At 35.9% G+C, this 25,655-nt stretch overlaps 2 protein-coding genes across 4 annotated transcripts in view; both read right to left on the reverse strand.

Annotated features, from left to right (window-relative positions):
• Positions 1 to 6,352: 6,352 nt before the first annotated feature.
• On the reverse strand, positions 6,353 to 12,343 carry LOC100538142 (uncharacterized). The gene is made up of 2 exons (XM_087254628.1): positions 12,192 to 12,343; positions 6,353 to 9,198 (listed from the first exon to the last, which is right to left on the reverse strand). The coding sequence occupies exons 1-2, from the start codon at positions 12,247 to 12,249 to the stop codon at positions 8,396 to 8,398; spliced, it is 861 nt and encodes a 286-aa protein (XP_087110754.1). The 5' UTR covers positions 12,250 to 12,343; the 3' UTR covers positions 6,353 to 8,395.
• A 2,933-nt stretch (positions 12,344 to 15,276) lies between these two features.
• usp2b (ubiquitin specific peptidase 2b) overlaps positions 15,277 to 25,655 on the reverse strand; it is a 94,089-nt gene continuing 83,710 nt past the window's right edge. For all 3 annotated transcript variants that reach the window (XM_087254589.1, XM_087254590.1, XM_087254591.1), the window contains 9 exons: positions 24,708 to 24,819; positions 24,502 to 24,612; positions 23,469 to 23,533; positions 23,254 to 23,357; positions 22,841 to 22,918; positions 22,294 to 22,372; positions 20,228 to 20,335; positions 19,990 to 20,110; positions 15,277 to 19,344 (listed from right to left, as the gene is read on the reverse strand). In XM_087254589.1, coding sequence (XP_087110715.1) covers positions 19,260 to 19,344; positions 19,990 to 20,110; positions 20,228 to 20,335; positions 22,294 to 22,372; positions 22,841 to 22,918; positions 23,254 to 23,357; positions 23,469 to 23,533; positions 24,502 to 24,612; positions 24,708 to 24,819 — 863 coding nt within the window. In that variant the 3' untranslated portion in view covers positions 15,277 to 19,259. The remainder of the gene's footprint in view (positions 19,345 to 19,989; positions 20,111 to 20,227; positions 20,336 to 22,293; positions 22,373 to 22,840; positions 22,919 to 23,253; positions 23,358 to 23,468; positions 23,534 to 24,501; positions 24,613 to 24,707; positions 24,820 to 25,655) is intronic.

Below are 25,655 nucleotides of genomic sequence, written 5' to 3' on the forward strand. Positions count from 1 at the left end.
TTCCTTCATGTTGTCCCAACACAAATCGACTGTGTGGAACCCAGCATTTTTTTTTACGGTGTGGTACATTTATAATATGTCCATATGTTTTTTTTTTGTACAAACAGAAGCAACACTGAGTTTTGTATCCCCAAAACAAAGTTTGTTGCCGACAGAGACTGAACTGACAGAAAGAACAGAGGACAGAAATAAACATCAGAGTGTTCAGTCACACAGCAGGTAAAAGAGCTGGATCTCTCTCTCTTTCTCTCCATCCAAACAGAACAGCACATCAAATATTTATCCCTCCCTCCAGCAGCTGCTTTATAAACACTATCCAGTTTAATCCCTCATGCTGTGCATCTCTGAATGAACGGGAACATCGAGACAGGGACAGTCCACAACTGGCCTTCGACTCCAACACCACATTTATAAAGCTTTTAAATATTTCCTGTAGGGAAAAAAAAATAACTGTTTGACAATATACTCATAAATACTACACATCCGGCTAGACATCTGTTTTATTCCCCTTAGGCAGACGATTAAGAGCTATCAAAACTAAAACTGCATGCTTTTTAAATAAGCCCTTATTGTAGGATGGTTCATTTTTAAACCTCTCTAATGTATCTGTATTCAATTTTGTATGATGATTGTAATTAATTTGTGTATTTGTGTCTATATAAATGTGTTTGTGTCTGAAATTTCAGACGTCTATATTTATTTGACAATCAATCAATAAAAAAAAGGTATAAATAAACTATATCTAGTCCGTCTTACGGATGAGATGTTAAACCAAGGTCCTGACTCTCTGTGGTCATTAAAAATCCCATGGCACATTTAGTAAAGAGTAGGGGTGTAACCTCGTTGTCCTGGCCAAATTCCCTCCATTGGCACTTAGCCATCATGGCCTCCCAATCATCCCCATCCACTGAATCAGCTGTATCACTGTTCCCCCTATAGCTGGTGTGTGGTGAGCGCACTGGTGCCGTTGTCCTGTGGCTGCCTTCACATTATTCGAGTGGATGCTGTACACTGATGGTGGTGTGGAGAGACTCCCCTCATGATTGTGAAGTTCTTTAGGTACATGCATGATGCATACATGATAAATGTGCTATATAAATACACATTACATTTACATTATATATTAAAGTTTGAGTACAAACTTTATTGTGGTTTGAGAAATAAGCCTGGGAAGTAGTTTATTTAGTTTACAAAAGTATCACGTTGGCTTAAAGAATGTTTAAAATCCCTGCAATCAACAATGTAAGCACTTTAAAGACACTAGTAAAAAGCTTTAAAGTCAATCTCTGTGGTAAGTAATAGCATGATATTAGCATGAATTAGCATGCTTTTATCATGATTCACTTAATCATTCATTTTCTTTTCGGCTTAGCCTTTATTAATCTGGGGTCACCACAGCTGAATGAACCATCAACTTATCCAGCATATGTTTTACGCAGCGTATGCCCTTCCAGCTGCAACCCAACACTGGAAAACACCCAGACACTCTTGCATTCGCACACATACACTACAGAAAATTTAGATTATTCAATTCACCTATAGCACTGTCTGTGGGGGAAACCGGAGAACCCACGCGAACACAGTGAGAACATGCAAACTTCACACAGAAATGCCAACTGACCCAGCCTGGGCTCAAACCAGCGACCTTATTGCTGTGAGGCAATCGTGCTACCCACTGTGCCACCATGACACTTGTTATCATGATTCTAGCATGAATTAGCATGATTCTAGCATGAATTAGCATGATTCTAGCATGAATTAGCATGTTGTCTGATTCTAGCATGAATTAGCATGCTTTTATCATGATTCACTTAATCATTCATTTTCTTTTCGGCTTAGTCCCTTTATTAATCTGGGGACGCCACAGCTGAATGAACCACCAACTTATCCAGCATATGTTTTACGCAGCGTATGCCCTTCCAGCTGCAACCCAACACTGAAAAACACCCAGACACTCTTGCATTCGCACACATACACTACAGAAAATTTAGATTATTCAATTCACCTATAGCGCTGTCTGTGGGGGAAACCGGAGAACCCACGCGAACACAGTGAGAACATGCAAACTTCACACAGAAATGCCAACTGACCCAGCCGGGGCTCAAACCAGCGACCTTATTGCTGTGAGGCAATCGTGCTACCCACTGTGCCACCATGACACTTGTTATCATGATTCTAGCATGAATTAGCATGATTCTAGCATGAATTAGCATGTTGTTATGATTCTAACATGAATTAGCATGATTTTAACAAATTAGCATGTTTTTATCATGATTCTAACAGGAATTAGCATGATTCCCACAAATTAGCATGTCGAATCTAGCATGAATAAAGCCTTTAATTTCAGCCAGCCAGCGTAAGGGCTTCCGGTGAACTGTCTTTCCATTATAAAATCGCCACATTTAAGGTCTGATTTCTTTAAAAATCAGTGATCTTCACTGCCTGATAGTGATAGATACACGATATGAAATCTCAGATCTTAGATCAGACAAAAAGCACTGCATGAAATTCCATTTCCCCCTGCCATGTCTTTAAAATATGACAGTTAATTTTATCCCAGTATTCTCAATAAAGTTTCTGCATTCGCCTGCTGATCCTGACGGCTCTAGCGGTCTTTCATCTTGTTTTACACTTGAAAACATAAATAAACTCTTAAGTTTATTTAACTGAATGTATTGTAATTACATTACAACATCGATGCTGTAAAAACCTTATGAAATTGAAAATAGCACATTAAGCTTTCACCGGAAGTTTATCATTTGCTAAAACACTAGCTGTGCATATACCCCATTAACATGCCTTAGCATTCTAGCAGAAATTAGCATGTTGCTAGCATGAATTAGCATGTTGTTAGCATGATTCCAGCATGAATTAGCATGTTTCTAACACAAATTAGCATGTTCTTAGCATAATTCTAATATGAATTATAGCATAAATATAATTTTTCTACACATTTCCAAACATAACTAATTTCTAATATCCGATTTTCTTTTATCTTAGCCATGATGACAGTAATATTTTTCAAGATAGGCTACTCGTATTCAGCTTAAAGTGACATTTAAAGGCTTAACTAGGTTAGGTTAGGGTAATTAGGTTAGTCATTGTATAACAGTGCTTTGTTCTGTAGACAATCAAAAAATATATAGTGTAAAGGGGCTAATAATGTTGACCTTAAAATGGTTGCTAAAAAATAAAAAAACTGCTTTTATTTTAGCCGAAATAAAACAAATAAGACTTACTCCAGAAGAAAAAATATTATCCGAAATACTGTGTGAAAAAATCCTTGCTCGGTTAAACATCATTTGGGAAATATTTTAAAGAGAAAATAAAATTTACAGGAGGCTTAATCTTTGTGACTGTATGTTTTATATTACCGGGTTAAGGAAAGGCCAGTTGGGTAAGAGCAGTTTGTCACTGGTGCTGAGATGAAACTTGAGTTTCTAGCAGCTCCGTCAGCCTGTGGAAGTGAGATAATTCTCTCCTTCTTCTCACTAATGCAGTTCTTCTCCAACAGATCATCTGTCTTAGCTTGAAACCTAATCTGTGAAAGCAATAAGAGCACACACACACACATACACACATATATACACGCACACAAAGGTACTTAAGACATTACAGCTGATTATTTTGCATGACATCGAATTAATTTGAGGTCCTCCCTTGAGTTATTCATTTTCCTTTGGCTTAGTCCGTTACTTATCAGGGGTTGCCTCAGTGGAATGAACCGCCAACTATTCCAGCATATGTTTTATGCAGCGAATGCTGTTCCAGATGCAAACCAGTACAGGGAAACACCCATACACTCTCTTAGTCAAACACACTCATACACTACAGCCTATTTAGTCCATCCAATTTACCTACCCTGCTGAAAAATCCAGCTTAAACCAGCCTAGGCTGGTTGGCTGGTTTTAGCTGGTCGACCAGGCTGGTTTTAGAGGGCTTTTGGCCAATTCCAGGCTGGTTTTCAGCCATTTCCAGCCATTTCCAGCCTGGTCTTAGCTGGTCAGGCTGGGAGATGACCAGCTAAAACCAGCTTGACCAGCCTAGTCAAGCTGGGAGTGCAGCCAAAACCAGCTATATCCAGCTTAAACCAGGCTAGTCAAGCTGGTTTTAGCTGGATTTGGCTGGTAATTTTCCAGCCTGACCAGCTAAGATCAGGCTGGAAATGGCTGGAAACCAGCCTGGAAATGGCCAAAACCCCTCTAAAACCAGCCTGGTCAACCAGCTAAAACCAGCCTACCAGCCTACCAGCCTAGGCTGGTTTAAGCTGGATTTTTCAGCAGGGTATAGCGCATGTCTTTGGACTGTGGGGGAAACTGGAGCACCCTGAGGAAACTCACGCCAACACGGGGAGAACATGCAAACTCCACACAGCATCGCTAAGTGGCCCAACCTGGACTCGAATCAGCAACCTTTTGAGGCGACAGTGCTATCCTGTCTTCTTCAAGACTCTTACAAATAAAGGAACGCAAGCTCTCACTGTAGGTACCTTTTCGAAAGGTACAGATTTGTTCCTTAAAGGTCCATATTAATACCTGAAGTGTACATATTAGTACCTAAAAGTACAAAAGTGTTCCTTTTAAATTTTTTTAGGAAATGACATATACTTTTGAGGAATCAATATGGACCCTTTAGGTTCAAATGTGTACCTTTTAAAAAGGTACCACCCCTGTGACAGCTCGCGTACCTTTATTTCTGAGAGTGCACACACGTTAATGAAGTTCAGTGTCAGGATAAGTGATAGTGAGTTTATCCACTGTCATTGTGAGAACGCTGGAGATCAGGAGCACTGAGTGAACGAGTGAGCAAGGACTAATGTCTCCCTCTAGTGACCGGACTCTGATATGGAGTATGGAAATTAGCTTTTTAATTTTGTAAGACATTAGTGTATTATTGAAATCAAATATAATGTCATTTTGGACATGGCGTAGCTCATTTAAATACAATATACAGTTGAAGTCAGAAAAATTAGCCCTCCTGAATTATTAGCCTCCTTTATATTTTTTCTCCCAATTTCTGTTTAACGGACAGAAGATTTTTTCAACACATTTCTAAACATAATAGTTTTGATAACTCATTTCTAATACCTGATTTATTTTATCTTTGCCATGATGACAGTGAATAATATTTTACCTAAAAAAATTTAAGACTCTTCTATACAGCTTAAAGTGACATTTAAAGGCTTAACTAGGTTCATTGGGTTAACTAGCTATTAGATAATTTTTTAGCCAACTGAAATATATTTCTTAAGGGGAATACCAATATTGACCTTTAAAAAATATATATTTTATTTCAGACAAACTAAACCTAAAAGAAGTGAGACCTTCTACAAAAGAAAATATGTAATAGTGAAATTACTGGAAAAATTTCCTCGCATAGCTTAGGAAATAGGTTTGAAAAAAAAAAAATTTGGGAAGTGTGGTGGCACAGCGGGTATTGCTGTCGCCTCACAGCAAGAAGGTCGCTGGTTTGAACTTCGGCTGGGTCAGATGGCATTCTGTGTGGAGTTTGCATGTTCTTTCCATGCTGGCGCTGGTTTCCTCTGGGTGCTTCGGTTTTCCCCACAGTCTAAAGACATGCGCTAGGTGAAATCATTCATTCATTTTCTTTTTGGCTCAGTCCCTTTATTAATCTGGGGTAGCCACAGTGGAATGAACCGTCAACTTATCCAGCATGTTGCTATACTGCAGATGTCCTTCCAGCCATAACCCATGCTTGGGAAACATCTATTCACATTCATTTACACTCATACACGGACAATTTAACTTACTCAGTTCACCGGTACTGCATGTCTTTGGAATTTTGGGGGAAACCGGAGCACCCGGAGGAAACCCACACAAACACTGGGAGAACATGCAAACTCCACATAGAAACTTGAACCAGCGACCTTCTTGCTGTGAGGCGACAGCACTACCAACTGTGTCACCGCGTCACCGCTATAGGTGAATTGAATAACCTAAATTGGCTGTAGTGTATGTGTGTGAATGAGTGTGTATGGGTGTTTCCCAGTGATGTGTTGCAGCTGAAAGGGCATCCGCTGTGTAAAACATATGCTGAATAAGTTGGCGGTTCATTCCCCTGTAGTGACCCATGATTAATAAAGGTTAAACCAAAAAGAAAATAAATGTATGAATGAATGAATAAATGAGAATAAAAAAAATTATGGGAAGGCTAACAATTTTGCCCTCATTTGTGTGCGTTTATGTTGAAACACATTCTTTACATTTATTTAATAATTGAGTCATATAATACAATTGTTTTTTTATTTATTTCTGCATATTTAAAAAAATGTGGAGTCAGCATATGACATTTCACAAGGCAATGATTTAGTAAGACATCACTATAAACACAATTTTAACCAAACATCTCTTTTTAATTTTTTTAATTGGAAATACAAAATTCAAATACAGCAAAATGGCGTTCAACTTTACATATCATGAATCGTATGGAAGGCTCAAAACAAAATAATATACAAAAGTGTAAAAATTACAAAAATCAAAATTGAAATAAAATTAAGAGAGAGAAAAAAACTTAAAAAAAGAAATCAATACAAAACAGATATCGGCTATGGCAAGTTATATGATACAAAAGAATTAACATTTAGTAGTGGAGGTGTTTTAAAGTATCTGCTTTTAAGAACAAAATATTTGGCTAATATAATGATAATATTAATTAAATCGTGCAAAACAGAACAATCTTTAGTAATTCCATATATAGTACATCTTGTAATATGAAAGAAAACCTTCAGAATCCACATTCTTTATTATCAGCCTGGGGTGCGTTTCCAAAAACCATCGTTAGCCAACTAAAACATTTTTGCAGTGGTTTGCATGTATCAAATTGTAAAAGTAGATAAATGAATAAACAATATTCCACTTAATAATAATAAAATAATAATACAAAAATTTAATTTCCTAATAAATTGCCTAATTATGTATTTATTTATATGATTTATATAAAGATTAGAGTATGTGTTAGCTTTTGTAAGTGATTTGCTGATGAATGTCTTTATCAGAAAATGTTTACCAAACGTTTATTAAAAATGCCTTAAATGTTTAGTTTACAATACCTAGAGTTTAGTTTTACCAGTTGTTTTGCATTATAGAACTTGATAATTAGTGTTTATGAGTTTCTTTAATCATAATATGTAACAAAATCAATGCCAAAAGTATTGAATTAAAAAGCTTGTTGAATTCTGAATTTGAAAAAAGCTCGAATTTGTAACTGAAAATTGCCCTTTGAATATTATACATCGTATTCATATGAGGGTAAGAGTATTGAATATTTAGTGAAATCTGGAAATTGAATATGAATTATTAAATTTTTGAGTATGAAAACGTGTTTGAAATATTTTTAGTTGAAATATTCACACCTTAAATAAACAGACATGGTACATTTTAGGACCTAAAAATACAAAACCTGGAATTCAAGTCATTAAAATGCAGGAACTTGTTAACTTGTTGTTAATTCGGTGTATTATTTTTTAAAGTTTGTGCTGTTTAACAAGCTTTTAATTCAATACTTTTGGCATTGATTTTGTTCCATATCAAATGCTTATTAATGATAATTAATGATTAATGATGATTCATGTTTTAATATGGAAATCATTCATACATCACTGTGCCTGTCCAGTCATATTTATTCTCATATATATATTAATGAAGGAGTTGTTCAACACTTTTGTACCTTTTCATGAGAACAATTATTTACCTTTCTTTCCATTATACCTTAAAAGGTACAGAACAGCATCATAAGAGGACTTTTCTGTACCATAATAGGTAAAACTTTTACAAAGCTACAAAACTGTTCCTTAAGGAACATTATTTGTACCACCGAGTAATAATAATAATAATAATTCATTTTATTTATAAATGGTGCCTTTCTGGACACCCAAGGTCGCCTTACAGTAAGCATCAGCAGACATGCTAAACAACTTAAACATTACTAAAAACAATCATTGACCAAACAAGTTAAAACGCAATAGCGAATATAAAAGAACATAATAAAAACATGATAAAAAAAATTGTTAAGTAAAAGCCTGCTTAAAAAGATGGGTCTTTAGACGTGATTTAAAATTGTGAAGACTATCACTGCTCCTAAGATCTACTGGAAGTGAGTTCCATAGCCTAGGAGCCATAGAGCTAAAAGATCTGTCTCCCATTTTGCTCAGTCGAGTGCGAGGTGGTGCCAGAGTGAAGTTGTTAGCTGACCTAAGGGTACGAGAAGGGGTGTAGATATGGAGAAGTTCAGTGAGATATTGAGGAGCGAGATTATGAAGTGCCTTGAAAGTTAGAAGTAATATTTTAAAATCAGTACCTTTTTTTCTGAGAGTGTATGAACTTTCTCCACTGAATCTGAATAATAGAAACTCTTTCCACACGCAGTTCCGACACTGTTATGGCTTTTTCCCAGTGTGATTTCTCTCATGAGTTTTCAAGGATTTAAAGTAAATGAAGCTCTTTCCACAGTGTGAACACTTGTACGGTCCCTCTCCGGTGTGAATCCTCTGATGATCCTGTAACCTGTTCATTATTGTGAAACTTTTCCCACAGAAGCAAACGTGAGGCTTGACGGCAGCGTGAACTTGAAGGTGCTCCTTTAAGCGTTTTTCTAGCACAAATGTTTTATCGCACTGATGGCAGCTGAACGGCTTTACTCCAGAGTGCGAGAGCAGATGATTATTGAGGATGAATTGATATAAGAAGCCCTTTCCACACTGAGCGCATGTAAACGGTTTCTCTTCGATGTGCTTATTCGAGTGCGCTTTCAAGCATGACGGATCAATGAAACTCTTTCCACACTGGGTGCATGTATAAGGCCTCTCGCCGGTGTGGATCCTCATGTGTCTGGTAAGATCTGGTTTGTGTATGAAACTCTGTCCACACTGAGCGCACGTTAACGGTCTTTCTCCGGTGTGAATCCTCATGTGTATGTCCAGCTTTCCTTTCTCGGGAAAATCCTTTCCACACTGCGTGCACGTAAACAATCCTTTTCCAGTGTGAAATCGCTTGTGTCTGTAAAAACCTGATTTATGTTTGTAGATCTTTCCACAGGCAGAACAGGTGTAATGTCCATTGACTCCAGGTTTTTGACCTTGTCTGTGAACCGTCTGTGAAGCGTCTGCATTTTTATTTTCTTTAGTGATGTTGCGAGGATTTTTGAAATGATTACGTCTGACTTCGTTCACTTTCACTGGACCTAAAAATCAACAGGATACAAGGATACAAATTACACGACATATAATAAAGACTAGCAATTACAAATGTTTTGACCAAATCAACAATTATCTATATGTATTTTTTACTCATTGTTTTTCATCTAACAGTTGGAGATCGCTGGAGAACTACAATTCTGCCACTAAATTGAGCTACAAATCCCAGAATTCATTGCTCCAATCATTCATGCCACAGCTGACAGTCATCCAGACACTAATGCCACGGTCTAGAGTTTGAGCATGCAAAATTCAGTTTCAAATAGCTCGCAACACAATGGAAATGTTTCAAGAGGACCCTAAAACATAACGGACCTGACTATTTCGGTTGTCGTTAGACTAATAAATACTAAAGACAAGGCAATCAGGATGGTAAAATAAACAAACAAAAAACTCAACTTTCAAAGATCACCAACAACTTCACTGAGCAATAGTCGCTGCACAGTGACTTCTGTCACATTTTTGAGTCCCCTTGAAACATTTCTGTTGTGTTCCATTTTTTTTGCATTGTGGGAAAATATCGTTTTATTAACGTGTTTTTTTATTATTATTTTTTTATGTGTTTGCGTTGTGGGAAAATATCGTTTTATTAACGTCTTTTTTTATTTTTATTTTTTATGTGTTTGCGTTGTGGGAAAATATCGTTTTATTAACGTGTTTTTTTTTAATTATTTTTTATGTGTTTGCGTTGTGGGAAAATATTGTTTTATTAATGTGTTTTTTTTATTTTTATTTTTTTATGTGTTTGCATTGTGGGAAAATATTGTTTTATTAACGTGTTTTTTTATTTTAATTTTTTATGTGTTTGCGTTGTGGGAAAATATCGTTTTATTAACGTGTTTTTTTATTTTTATTTTTTTATGTGTTTGCATTGTGGGAAAATATTGTTTTATTAACGTGTTTTTTTATTTTAATTTTTTATGTGTTTGCGTTGTGGGAAAATATCATTTTATTAACGTGTTTTTTTATTTTTATTTTTTTATGTGTTTGCGTTATGGGAGAATATCGTTTTATTAACGTGTTTTTTTATTTTAATTTTTTATGTGTTTGCGTTGTGGGAAAATATCATTTTATTAACGTGTTTTTTTATTTTTATTTTTTTATGTGTTTGCGTTATGGGAGAATATCGTTTTATTAACGTGTTTTTTTATTTTAATTTTTTATGTGTTTGCGTTGTGGGAAAATATCGTTTTATTAACGTGTTTTTTTATTTTTATTTTTTTATGTGTTTGCGTTGTGGGAGAATATCGTTTTATTAACGTGTTTTTTTATTTTAATTTTTTATGTGTTTGCGTTGTGGGAAAATATCATTTTATTAACGTGTTTTTTTATTTTTATTTTTTTATGTGTTTGCGTTGTGGGAAAATATCGTTTTATTAACATGTTTTTTTATTTTTATTTTTTTATGTGTTTGCGTTGTGGGAGAATATCGTTTTATTAACGTGTTTTTTTATTTTAATTTTTTATGTGTTTGCGTTGTGGGAAAATATCGTTTTATTAACGTGTTTTTTTATTTTTATTTTTTTATGTGTTTGCGTTGTGGGAGAATATCGTTTTATTAACATGTTTTTTTATTTTTATTTTTTTATGTGTTTGCGTTGTGGGAGAATATCGTTTTATTAACGTGTTTTTTTATTTTTATTTTTTTATGTGTTTGCGTTGTGGGAAAATATCGTTTTATTAACATGTTTTTTTATTTTTATTTTTTTATGTGTTTGCGTTGTGGGAGAATATCGTTTTATTAACGTGTTTTTTTATTTTAATTTTTTTATGTGTTTGCGTTGTGGGAAAATATCGTTTTATTAACGTGTTTTTTTTATTATTATTTTTTTATGTGTTTGCGTTGTGGGAGAATATCGTTTTATTAACGTGTTTTTTTATTTTAATTTTTTTATGTGTTTGCGTTGTGGGAAAATATCGTTTTATTAACGTGTTTTTTTTATTATTATTTTTTTATGTGTTTGCGTTGTGAGGATTTGCAGCACATGTGCTGTCAAACGGATGAATATCTTGTCTAAATTTGCTGATGTTTTTTGTAATTGCATGTGTTTTCTTAAATTGCAACAAGTTCAGCTCTCTCATCTACTGTACAGGTCAGAGTTTACCAAGCTAGAACTTTGCAATGCAGCGAACTGCAAAACTTGTCGAGCTTGTGTTTCTGATCTGATGCAGTCGTGTGCATATGAATGTAAGATGAGGAGAAAAGTGCAGTGTCACTCCAGCTTTACACACACACACACGCACATACACACACACAGCTTAAACTCATCTTCATTGATTACTGAATATATAAGATTATATACTGGATTATATATACACCACACTTTCACACAAACTTTGCTGAATCTTGTTCACTGTTAGCATTACAAAGTGGTTTCCTTGTGTTGCCTTCTTGTGTTTTAGGACCTTTGTTTGTTTAATTGTTTATGCTGTTATGCTGCCCGTCCTGACCATTTCCCTGTTATTTTGACAACGTTCTTTGGTTTACTCTCATTCTCCAGTTTGTACCTGTTTGACCATTGCCTGCCTGATTTTGAAACTGCATAGAGTAGCCTATGATACAGTGTAAAAGTATTTTTTTTAGTCTAAAAGTTTCTGTAGAAATAAATCTGTAATTTTATGGTTTATTTCTGGCAGCTGGGGTGCCGGGAAAAAAATGTAAAATAACGGCCGCTAAATTACAGAAATTTATTCTAAAATAACGGACATTAAATTACAGAAATTTCCTTAAGTTTACATTTCTGGTAAATCTGTGTCATTCAACCTCTGTTATCTTACAGTACATTTCTGTAAATTAACGCCCATTATTTTATGTTTTTTTTCAGCACCCCAGCAGCCAGAAATAAATCGTAAAATTACAGATATTTATTTACAGTCTAGCTACGATAATGGTTGCAAATAACAATTATCTAGTTTTTTAGGCCAGTTTTGATCGTAATTTCTAATCAGTGTTAACCACAATAAGAAAAAAATTACAAACCTGTTTGTTTCTTTGTAGCCCCAACTTTAATTCTGTATGTTTCTTCCTTAATCTCCATCTTTAGTGTCAGTTGTTTTTCCTGCAGTAGTTCCTCCTGTTTGGTTCTTGTTCAGCTGTGGGAGGACAGAGAACCCACACTGACTGTGTTCTTTGAGGAACATGAGAATATTCCTCAGCTCTTAAACACTATAAACGGATGTGGGAGGGGCTTCACTGACAAGTTGGCCTATGTCATCTCTGCATTTACCATTTATACTTCTCTGAATAATATATATGTAATATATATTTATTTATGTAATATATATGTATTTTTTTAATCAAATGTGTCATTAATTTTATTAAAGTGTTTTGGTCTGATTGATCTGTTTTGTTTGTTTGTTTTTTACATCAAAGTGTAAGTTTAACATTGACTTTTCTATGTGTGATATATTTTGTTACTTTTTTTCTCACAACAAACATAACAGAGACTATATAGGCAATTTATTTATTTTAATGAGTAAATATTATATTCACAAATGTACATATTCGTTATCATTACCTCATTTGCAGAATTTCTTTCGTGATTTCATTTATTTAATTACTTCCTTACAAAACATTTTTTATATTATTATTGTTATTATTATTTTATTCATTTTTTTTCGGCTTAGTCACTTTATTAATCAGGGGTCGCCACAGCAAAATGAACCGCCAACTTATCCAGCATGAATGCGTTGAAATATATTTTGCGTTGATTTAACGACTTGCAGATAATTGAGGAATGAAACTTCATAATGATGGTATCCAAAACGTCAAATCTTATTCAGATTCAGACAGCATACCAGTACATTTTCCATACATTCAGTTATCTGGACAATAAGGAAGTCCATAGGCTGAGTTTAAAATGCAGGGTTTCTCAACTTCACAATACAAACAGTTAAGTAGCTCCAAGGAACCATGCGTTCCCTCTACGCAGCGAAATACCCTTCCATTAACACCTTTCTTAATAATTAAGGCTTTGTAAAGATGTTTTTCTCTCTGTTTGCTATAGCTTTTGTTATTGTATTTTCTCTTCAATGCAGTGATGTTTTATTCCCGTTCTTGTATTCAAAAATTCAGATTTACACTTTGAGCATAAATAGTCGGGGTTTTTTTTCAAGTGAAAAAGCAGATAATAGTTGTGTCAAATAGTTTAATCAGTGGAAAGACTCTGTATTGAAACTGGTATCTGTTTCTGTGAATTGAGCTCATTTAGCAGGTACTTGGCTTTACATTGACTCTCAATCATCCAGTGCTCAAATGGTCATTCAAATCAAGCCAATCAATCCGATTGTTTAAATATAGCCGCTAAAAATTGCTGCATAATTTATCATTAGACTGAAAAGGTCATTTTGTGGGTTCTGAGCCCATGAATAAAGCATGAAAGGATGAAATATTTTGAAAAAAAAAAGAAAATAAGAAATTATTAGCTGGCAGAAGATATAAGTGGTGTCAAGATATTAGCTTAAAGGTCATTCGCACAAAGCAAGATAATCACAAATAACGACAATATTGCGTGCACACTAAAATGAACGCCAAAAACTTTAGATTTATTTGAGTTTTTTTCATTCGGCATTCCCATTTTATAACCAGCAGATGTCCTCGGTGAATTTTGTTTGAACATGTATTATAGTAATCGAATCAAATAATGTATCTATCACAGTCCGTGTGGTGAAATAAAAACAACTTAGTTAAGCTATTTCCCCCAGTATTTTCAAAGAAACTGAAACTAGCACTGGATTTCTGAGGTACTTTGATTTTTATTCTTTAGTTTGCTAGCCTGGCTTACATATGTAATTTTAAATATAAATACATGAATAAAATAAAATCCAATGATCCAAAATCTAACTGACTGTAAAACGAGTACAAGAGCATTTTAAAGCATATTTCAAGTTACATACAAATATTGTAAAACCTTTTGGGACTTATGCCTTTATAATCACATGAACTTTAATGACACACCAAAATTAAGGTCTATTCTTTGCAGCTATAACAGATTTAACATCTCTGGAAAGATATTCAACAAGGTTTAGGAGAGTGTCATTTGTGAGTTCAGGCCCTGGTGTTGGATGAGAATGACTGTGTAATGGTCTCCTCTCTAATTCAGCCAAAATGTGTTTATTTGGATTGAGTTCAGGACTCTGTGCAGGCCAGTCAAATTCACCAAACTGTTCCCACAAAGTTGAGAGCATTAAATAGTTTGGAGTGTCTTGATATGCTAAAGCATTAGGATTTCTGAACCAACCCTATGCTATACACCAAAGTGGAGTGATTTCTGGATAGTAGATTTATTAGCAAATGTTTTATATTCAGGTTTTTTGCCACACAGCAAGAAGGTCGCTGGTTTCAGTCCCGGCTGGGTCAGTGGGCATTTCTGTCTGGAGTTTGCATGTTTTATCCTGTGTTGGTGTGGGTGTCCCCTGGGTGCTCCGGTTTCCCCCACAGTCCAAAGACATGCACTATAGGTGAATTCAATAATTTAAATTGGGACTAGTGTGTGTGTGTGTGAATGTGAGAGAGTATGGGTATTTCCCAGTACTGGGTTACAGCTGGAAGGGCATCCGCTGTGTAAAACATGCTGTATAAGTTGGTGGCCCATTCCGCTGTGACGACCCCCAATGTATAAAGGGACTAAGCCGAAGGAAAATGAATGAAACATTCATGTCTATCTATCTATCTATCTATCTATCTATCTATCTATCTATCTATCTATCTATCTATCTATCTATCTATCTATCTATCTATCTATCTATCTATCTATCTATCTATCCATCCATCCATCCATCCATCCATCCATCCATCCATCCATCCATCCATCCATCCATCCATCCATCCATCCATCCATCCATCCATCTATCTATCTATCTATCTATCTATCTATCTATCTATCTATCTATCTATCTATATTTATGAACAATGATAGGCAAAGTCTAACAGTGTACACACTAGTTATAGCACAATTGAACTACTGCCTGTCAGATTCTCTATTGTGTTTTTAAAGGGCATTTCTGGAGCACCACACTTCACAATCACTCCACACAAAGTAGCAATGCAGACAATTCACAAGTGCTCATGTAGACATTTGCTTTTATTCATATTTACTTCTTTTGAAAAGCCAGTAGCTCTTGATATGCAGTACACTACAGTCACATTTCAGACACAGAAAAAATCACCACTCGTTTAAAATCTCTCTGTAGAAAAAAACAACATCGTCCAGTTCAAGCGCGACAATAAGCAACGTTCACAACATTCACTTCATAAATAGAGAAATAATACATAAAGGCACACACACACACACACACACACACACACACACACACACACACACACACACACACACACACACACACACACAACACACACACACAACACACACACACACCCTCCTGGTGGCCTCTTGTTTGACTCATCTCCAAATTAAACATGAGTGTTATAGTCTCTGGCAGACTGTGGAAAAACATATTAAGGCCTCTTTTATATCTTGTATTATCCCTTGAGGAAACCGGAAATGCCTAAAAATAATTGGAGATGGATTTTAATAGACCGTTTTCACATCTACTACTAAATGTTGTCATGGTTGGGTAAAGTTTTATACTGGTGAACAGAAAAAAATCCCAAGAAATAGCCAATTAGCCAAAATCCAAACAGTGTTGCCAACTATTTTCAATGAAAAGGCGATAAGCTCTGCTTGAAAAGTTGCTAAATGTCAATAGATAATGTCATATGTCAAATTGCACATTATTGACATCACAACGTCCAACAGTTTCTGTTTGTTTAACTGCCTATGGTTAATAAAGGGGTATTTTTATTTGCACTACGCTTTATATATGCATGTCAATCCAATTAAATGCATTGCTTGAATACAGTAAATGTGTATAGTAGATCAGTTTTCTCAGTTCAGTAACTGGTGTCACTAAAATCTGTGTGATTGTACCAGGGAAATACCTCACACTCACGGTGCTAAAACATTTCCCATCGGTATGCAGAGGAATGATCTGCTCTCAGGCTGCAGGTGTGAGACTGCTGTGTGAGGACTGGGCCGCGGTAAGTGCTCTGAGCTGAAGGGGGGGGGACTAACGGGATCACGCGTGGCTCGTTGAGAAGAGTAGGAAGATTACAGTACGGACACATGAGATTCTATAACAATCAGCAGTAACACCAAAAAAAAGCAAACCAGGCTCATTCTGAAAATTTAGTCCTGTGGACCTTTCTGGAGACCGCAAATTATTTAATTAATTAATTAATATTTAATTTTGTAAGTGAAAGCTACAGCGCAATGTGACGCCGTTCCTTTGTTACCTCCATGTGGAGGGCTCTACCGCTGCAACCAGTTTGTCCAGTTAGCTTGTCGTGTACGTAGGCGGACTTGAGATGTAGAGAGGAGTTGACGACGATGACCGGGTTCGATTCTGGGGAAGAGCGGTTCCAGAAGTCAGGTAAGACAAAAACAGAATTCAAAAAATTATGTGAAAAAGATCATAAGAGGGTGGGAATGTGGTAAAATTTGAAAAACGTGGTAAAAATCAGACAAGGGCTTTTCTTTTTCTGGGTGGCTTTTGTAAATTGTTGGTTGGGTTAAGGGAAGCGGGTGGACGGGTCAATCGGTAAAATTGGTTGGGTTTAGGGAAGGAGGAGGGTGGGTCAGTCGATTGGCTGGTCGCCTAGTCAATCACTCACTCAGTCAGTCACACAGACGGTCACTCGATAGTGGCCTCTGGTGGGTTTACGAGAGAACAGCGCGAGTGCGAATGGCACTCGCGAGAGACATTTAAGATACGAAAGAGCGCACACAGCAGCCTTTTGTGTATTCGCGAAAACAAAAACTGCAAGAATACGTACCTCCCGGGACGTATTTCGCAGTCTCCAGAAATGTACACGGAAATATGTTTTCAGAATGAGCCTGGGTTGAAAAAAAGTTGCAAGATTGTCGCTAGTCGCTTTTTTGAAAATTTGTCGCTAGGGGGACTGAAAAGTCCCTAAATATATAGACGAAGTCGCTAGGTTGGAAACAATGAATCCATTGTCTTTTTGTCTTAAATCTGGAATAGACATTATTAAACTATATACGTAATTTGAAATATTGAGCTCATACTCGGCTCCTCTCTATATTATTTTCACCACAAACGAACAAGTTTTGGATACCAAATTTAATTTCTGAAGTAAATGTAACTTAAGTAAGAACTTAAGTAACACAGTTTACAATATCTTTCAATGACAGCTTTCTGTGGTTGAAACACTGACTTTTAATTTTTTTGGCTATGATACATTTCAGGAAGTTATTTTACTTTGCAACTACGTTAAATCAACTTAATTTTTATTACAATGCACATTTAATTAGGCATTATTTAATTTGTAATTACTTTGAAGTCAACGAGTGTAATAATTTTTTAAGTAAGCTTTTTACAATGTCCATTCATGCTTTTACCTTGCAATAACTATAGTAAATCCCTTTTGTGCGCTCTCTATTACTGAAACCAGTGATTGATTGATATGTAAATGTTATTGGATGGGTTTTTTGTTCTAGAAAGTATATGACATGACTGGCTACCATTGATTAATTACAGGTAGTTACAAGACATTCATTCATTTTCCTTCGGCTTAGCCCAGGATTTATAAGGGGTCGCCACAGCGGAACCAACCACCAACTATTCCAGCATATGTTTTACAAAGCGGATGCCCTTCCAGGTGCAACCCAGTATTGGGAAACACCCATACACTCTCGTATTCTCACACACACTCCTACACTACGATCGATTTTAAGGACAAAACATGTATTATTTTTGATTACTAAGTCGGGTCTCTAAATGTGATGTGTGGTCACCCCTATAAAAAATTTTGTGACTTTCCAAAACAAGAAAACATTTTAAGATTGATTACGATTATTGATTTGCAGATTATTCAATTATTTTCTATAATTGAAAGTCTATAAAAAGGGCAATCTTTTTTTTCTGTCTTTACCTCTCCTGGCCACCAGGGGGCAGTCATACAATCTTTTCTGTAATGGTGAGGGTTTCAGGAAGGAGCACAGTCATGCATTAGTGTAAAACCAAGCCCTTCCGATGTGCATATTCCATTGAAAATCAGCAAATCGAGCAAAGCGGACGCACGCATCTGTTCGAAACAGTAAACAATCCTTGCGTCATTCACACCGTTGACCTATATGGTCCTTCAGCAAGATGACCTCTCGTTTAAATTAGTCGTAATTAGCTTGAAATGAAGTAAAACGTTGAACTCATCATGTTAATAAATTAAATAAGGGATAGGGATGGTTTTGAGTCGGTAACACAGTGCATAGAGTCGTCCAGTATCAGCCTGAAGACTGACAGACACACACACACGCACACTTGTAAATATGGGTTATGAGGACTTTCCATAGGTATAATGTAATTTATACTGTAAAAGTGGCTTATTATATCGCCTTATCCTACCCCTAGCCTAAACTTAAATGTCAATAGACACTGTTAAGTATGTTTTTTAAGTGTTCTGAATTACAAGGACACAAGTCATGTCCCCGTAAACCAACTTTATTGGTTACCAGCCCAATGACTTAGCCTAGCTTTTATAATTATGCATTTTTTGTTTACTTAATAATTACAAGGCAACTAGTTTACTCACTTTATTCAAGTCAAGTCAGCTAATTGCTTTTTACAGTGTACTAGGTCATACTCTTGTCATTAAACAATGTTGTGTCCTCATAAACCACATAAACCTGTACACACACACATACATACACACACAATGTCTTGCTCGTTCCAGAGAGGTAGTAGTTCATGTTCCTCTGTCCGTCTTTGTCCACTTCCGTTTGTTAAATCCATCCCCAGAGCAGCAGCCTCTTTCAGGGGGAGTGATTGATGGAGGAGCCCTTACGCTGAAGCTCGATTTGGGTTAGACTTAAAACTCTAGTCCCAGGCTTCGTAGGCCGTGACTGTCGTTCAGTTCCAGTATGCATGTCTGGCCTTGGTTTGTAAATTCCCATGGTCCTTCAAGCATTTAGACCCTGACTGAGATCGAGTTCGACAGCAGCAGAAGAGTTTGTTTCCGTTTCGGGTTGAATCACATGCGCGAGGAGGTCGCACACTCGTAGAAGAGCACGTAAGCGTCGCTGCTGCACACCTGGCTGGACGACATGGGGCTCACCCTGAAATACACACAACAATGAGACGTCTGCAAAAACTCACACTGCGTCAGCATCTTTGAACACGAATTGTAAGCAAAATTATATGCCACAATACTGTAAATATACAGTACTGTTAAAATTATGAGGTGATATAATACATTTTATTTAGCAAAGATGTTATAATCGATACTTAAAATATTTATATTCCATTATTTTAGAATTAGAACAGCTGAAAACCTGTAATCATTGACTTCCGAAGTAGTATTTCCAACTATGGAAGTCAATGGTTACTGGCTTTTCAATATGATTAGTTAAAATAGGGTGACATGGTGGCTCAGTGATTAGCACAGTCGCCTCACAGCAAGAAGTTCGCTGGTTGGAGTCCCGGCTTTGTCAGTTGGCATTTCTGTGTGGAGTTTGCATGTTCTCCTTGTGTTCGCATGGGTTTCCTCCGGGTGCTTTGGTTTCACCCACAAAATTGAATGAACTAAATTGTCCGATGTGTATGTGTGTGAATAAGTGTATGGATGTTTTCCAGTACTGAGTTGCAGCTGGAAGGGTATCTGCTGTGTAAAACATGTGCTAGATAAGTTGGCGGTTCATTCAACTGTGGTGACCCCAGAGTAATAAAAGGACTAAGCCAAAGAGAAATGACTGAATGTTTACCTGGAGTCATTGTATGTGTACCATTCTCCTGTACAGGGACTGCGGCAGTACGCTGTATAATGACCACCCAATGATGTACCAGTGTGATTGGACACGGCATACAGATTATACACGGCATTTACTGTACGAAGAGAACAGACAACAGTTAAAGTCAATTAGCTGCGGTAAAAAACAAAGACACCAAAAAACGCAATGCGCAAATAACAGCACAGAATACAGATGTAGTAAATGATCTTACCGCTGTTATCAGAGGCGAATTCCCTGAGGTCCAGCTCTTTGAGAGGGAAGTTTACAAATGTGGAGAGTTTGCTGGTTCTGACCCGACACTCCGAGAAACGCTTTAGATCTGAGAGAGATGCAGAGTCAAGGGCAAACTGAAATATCCAGTATTTTGCGCAATCCATAACTTTTGAAAAATCATTTTAGGTTAAAAACATTCCTTCTTGTTAAAATCGTACATTTTCGTACGACTGAACTCGAACAAATTAGCCACTAAACTGATAAAGCGTAAAATACTTATGTTTCCTCATGAGATCAGGCTGGTATAGCTTGCAACTGGCATTTTTAAATGTCACAACTTGCAATTGCAACTGTTTATCTCACAATATGGACTCTAACTTGTCTCTAAAATGTGCATTTTTAGATTAAATCTTCAGTATAGCGTCAGTTTTTTGAAAAAAGCACAGACGTGTTCAGAATTGAAGAAACACATGCTTAGACTTTTTATCTCAGCATTCCGACTATAACTTGCTATTGTGACTTTTTCTCTTAAAATGACAAGATATGAAAGCAGAATTCCGGCTATAACTCGCTATTGTGACGTTTTTTCTCAAAATTACCTTAAAGTCAGAATTCCGACTATAACTTGCAATTGCGAATTTGTTTTCTCAAAATTGCAAGATAGGAAGGCAGAACTCCGACTACAACTCGCTATTGTGACTTTTTCTCTTAAAATGCCGAGATATAAAGTCAGAATTTCGACTATAATTTGCAATTGTGATTTTATTTTCTCAAAATTGCGAGATAGGAAGGCAGAACTCCAACTACAACTTGTTATTGTGACTTTTTCTCTTAAAATGGCGAGTATGAAGTCAGAATTCCGACTATAACTTGAAATTGCGACTTTATTTTCTCAAATTGCAAGATATGAAGGCAGAACTCCGACTACAACTCGCTATTGTGACTTTTTCTCTTAAAATGGCGAGATATGATGTCAGAATTTCGTCTAGAACTTGAAAATGCGACTTTTTTTTCTCAAAATTGCAAGATAGGAAGGCAGAACTCCGACTACAACTCACTATTGTGACTTTTTCTCTTAAAATGCCGAGATATAAAGTCAGAATTTCCACCATAACTTGCAATTCTGACTTTATTTTCTCAAAATTGCGATAAGAAGGCAGAACTCCGACTACAACTTGTTATTGTGACTTTTTCTCTTAAAATGGCGAGTATGAAGTCAGAATTCCAACTATAACTTGCAATTGCGACTTTATTTTCTCAAAATTGCAAGATATGAAGGCAGAACTCCGACTACAACTCGCTATTGTGACTTTTTTTCTTAAAATGCCGAGATATGAAGTCAGAATTTCGACTATAACTTGCAACTGTGACTTTATTTTCTCAAAATTGCGAGATATGAAAGCAGAATTCGGACCTAACTCAGAATTGTGACTTTTTTAATCTCAGAATTGTGCTAACATCTCAGAATTCTGACTTTATAACGGACAATTTTATGTTTACATCATACAATTCTGGGCAAAAAAACTGTAAAAAAAACTGTAAAATTAATTCATAGAAAAGTCATGACAACCTTATGTTTTTACTTTACTTTTACTTAATTTAGAAAGTTATTCAGGTTTCAATTTTTAACTTGACCTTTTAAGTCAGCTTATGTAAGTTAAAATGACTTGTAAACTGATGTAACTTAATGGTGTACTTGAGAAACATCATTTTTACAGTGCATTTGTACAGATACTGTGCTCATTACTCTTTCAATCCCTTGCTAAACAAAGAAAAGACTGCCTTAAATGGTGTACATTTGAAAAAGTTTCAATAAAGGATATGAAAAAATAAAAAGATACAGTTTTAGTAAATAAATAAATAAATAAATAAATAAATATTTAATCAAATAAAATGTCAAGTCTAGCAGATATTTATAAAAACACTTAAGCTTAGTAATAGAAAATAATGAGCTAGGCTATGTAATTATGTGACATTTAATTCATCAGCACATAGAGGTTAGTTAGATTTATTGAAAATTGAAAAGGCAACTCTTTGGATTACTGGTTTGTTTTAAAAGGATACGAAGCACCAGGATTTTGGGAAATTTCTGAATGGTGAACTTTTTCGTGCATTTCCGTCTGGTTTTACATCTGTGGCATGTCTGCATGAAAACAAAGAGATGTTTAGGATATATCATATCATACGTTTTTACCATGATTTACAGAAGACACTGCTGAAAATGACCACAACCAATAGCTTAAAAAAAAAAAAAAAAAAAAAAATATATATATATATATATATATATATATATATATATAGTACAAAATATCATTAAATGACAAGTTAAAATACTAATTGTGATTTTAAATATTTTATTGAAGCATCTTTTCCATTTCAATATTTTATAAACATTTAAAACTGAAAAATCGAGGGTGTGTGACTTCAACAGTCATCTCTCTAAGTAAAATATCTTATTTCTCAGAAATGTTCTTATTTGTCTGAAACATTATTTGGAATAATTTAAGTACACAAATCAGTCAAATATTTAACATTGTTCAAGTGGTTTTTGAATATTTCAATGGCAAAATGTTACAAACTGTGCTTTTAAATGATCAAAATCTAGACTTACTGGTCTCTCATTCCCATCAAGTACATCCTCCTTGGTGAAAAGCCGAAGACAATCATTCAAACTTACTTCTCCTGAAGTCTGAGGAAGACAAATAAACAACAGATGAAACACTATATGCTGTCATGTGACTAAACATAGGCACCACTTATGTTTATACAATGCTACTGTTCTAAATGATGGTTTGGGTTTTAAACTATAGAGCAAACCCACACGAACACGGAGAGAACATGCAAACTCCACACAAAAATGCCAACTGGCCCAGCTGGGACTCGAACCAGCGAGCTTCTTGCTGTGAGGCGACAGTGCTAACCACTGAGCCACCGTGCCGCCCCAATTATTGTATTGTGTAATAATAATTACTTATATTGTGTTAAGGCGTAAGGAATATGATGGATAATTAAAAGTATATTAACCTTAGCTATAGGCAGAGACAGATCCCAGAACGGATCGAATACAGTTGAGCAGAACCCACACTCGCTGCACGTCAGTGAGCTTTTGAGTTGACCGACGAACAGATCTGTGCAGGGACAAAAACAAATATTAGAACATTTGAATCAGAGCAGGATAAACACAAGCACGCATACACAATCAAGGAAAGAGAGACTGTTAATCTAGCAGGTCAACTCACCGACTACTTTGCTGTCCTCGCTCTCCAGGTACTTGTTCCACATTCGCTTGCCTTTCTCGTCCTCCCTGTAGATAAAGCGCATTTAATTTAAGAGCACAGACAGACTGCTCGCTATTACTGTCGGATTGCAACAGTTTAACCACAGGTGATTCATCTGTTGGATCAATCAGCACATCACACTGCATCATATTCAAGCACAACACTGATGCGAAGCAGTATTAATATATTCCCAGAGGCCTGAATCTGCTTAGGAATACATGATTAGCTTTGAATATTTTCTGAGGCCATGGCTAAAACTGATTATTCTGTGCCAGGCACTGTAAATATAATAAGCTATATTCCCAATTATTTAGTCGACGACATTGCCATTTGGAACACTATAATTACATAAACTTAATGCTCAAAACAAATAACATTTAACATATAGATTTATTTGAACAAAATGAACTAAATTTTGCATCTTTTGCAAGACCTTGAACCCGGACACCCCTAAGTAAATGTGTAGTTGCATCCCTACATAATACAACAATAGTAAATCAATTATTTATCAATCCTGTTACTGTGATACTTCCCAATATTATGGTACAAAAATGTACCATTCAATCTGCTTTAAGTTTAGCATCTTGTTAGCGATATCTCAAATTCAAAATGGTAGAAAACGTTAACTCTGTTAGTGGTTTGAAGATAAGTTAAACAATCAATTCAACAGTATCCACATTTTGCCTTATTTTACATTAATAATGGATTCATAATGGTTAAACTGTACATTTTTTGTACATTATTCCAGTTGAAACGAATGGAAAATGCTTGAAGTGAACCAGCAATTTGACATTTTCATTCATCTTTATAACAGCTCTTGCTCACATATTTGCAGCTTACAATATGCAATGAGTTTTGCCTTTTCAATCCTGTCATAAAACCGAACTAAAAGTAGGCTTGCAGTCTTTCCCTGTTGGCTCATGAGGCCACAACATGTTATATACATCGACAACCAAGTGTTTCTTCAGAATAAGAAAGCATCTAGTGTACTCACGAGAGGTGATCAAGATCCTCCACGGGTGCTCTGGATTTCACCGTCACTCGGTTTACTTCATTATGGAGCCCATCCAGTAGAAAGCGCAAGAACTCCTGAGCGTCCTGCTGACTACAGGACAGAAGAGAATGGCAAGGACATAGATTTTAAAGAATTGAACATCAGCCAAATATGATGCAATGTTTCATACCGCCGATGTGACTTACTTGTAACCAACAAATCGAGGGGCGTATTTCTGAATCTGCATTTTAAAGTCAGAAGGGCTGATGGCCTCATTGCTAGCTGACGTCCAAATGGTCTGAGTGAGCTTGGCAAACTCTGAACACAGAAACACGCAGGGATTTATTGACTGATTGATTGATTTATGCAGCATTGGCTATATTCATGGCAAAACCTATTCTACATACACAATATATAATAGGCAATCATATTGATTTCTTAATAAACATCCACTGTACAAAAAACAAACAAATAACAACATCACTGTAGAGTCATATAGGGCCCTATCATACACCCGGCACAATGTGGCGCGACGCAATAGTTGTTTGCTAGTTTCAGCTTGGCGCAAGAGTCGTTTTGATGTTTTCCGCCATGCTGTTTAAATAGCAAATGCATTTTGCAGGAGTGATATGGCGCGTTGTTATTTTGAGAAACTATAATAGATTTTTCAATTGACCATAACAAAGCCGGTCTAAAGTCCAGCGCAAAGCGCGTTAGTTGTGCGCCTCGCTTACACACTGCTTAATACACACAAAATGTACAGCAATCTGCAAATATCTTTACATATAAAAAATAATTTAAAAATTAAGGATATATATTGAATATGATAAGGATATATAGGATTTAAATATAAAGGATTAAAATATTACAAAACATATTATTTTCTAGCCTACATAAATTTAAAAAACACTGCCTTCATGCCTCCATCTCGGGAGGCTTTTTCAGTTCATTCATAACAATTTGCTTTTGTATAATGTTATTATTATTAGCAGTATTATTTATTATATCCATATTTATTCATTCATTCATTTTCTTGTCGGCTTAGTCCCTTTATTAATCTGGGGTCGCCACAGTAGAATGAATTGCCAACTTATCCAGCAAGTTTTTACACAGCAGATGCCCTTCCAGCCGCAACCCATCTCTGGGAAACATCC

Source organism: Danio rerio, chromosome 5 (assembly GCF_052040795.2).
Source record: "Danio rerio strain M-AB ecotype USA chromosome 5, GRCz13ab, whole genome shotgun sequence".
Taxonomy (NCBI): Eukaryota; Metazoa; Chordata; class Actinopteri; order Cypriniformes; family Danionidae; genus Danio; species Danio rerio.

What these genes read in the sequence shown, in the direction of transcription:
- LOC100538142 (XM_087254628.1), bottom strand. Translation starts at nt 12,249, where the DNA reads ATGGAGATTAAGGAAGAAACATACAGAATTAAAGTTGGGGCTACAAAG. An exon ending in GGCTACAAAGAAACAAACAG is followed by an intron (nt 9,199 to 12,191) that starts GTTTGTAATTTT and finishes GTTGATTTTTAG; the next exon opens with GTCCAGTGAAAGTGAACGAA.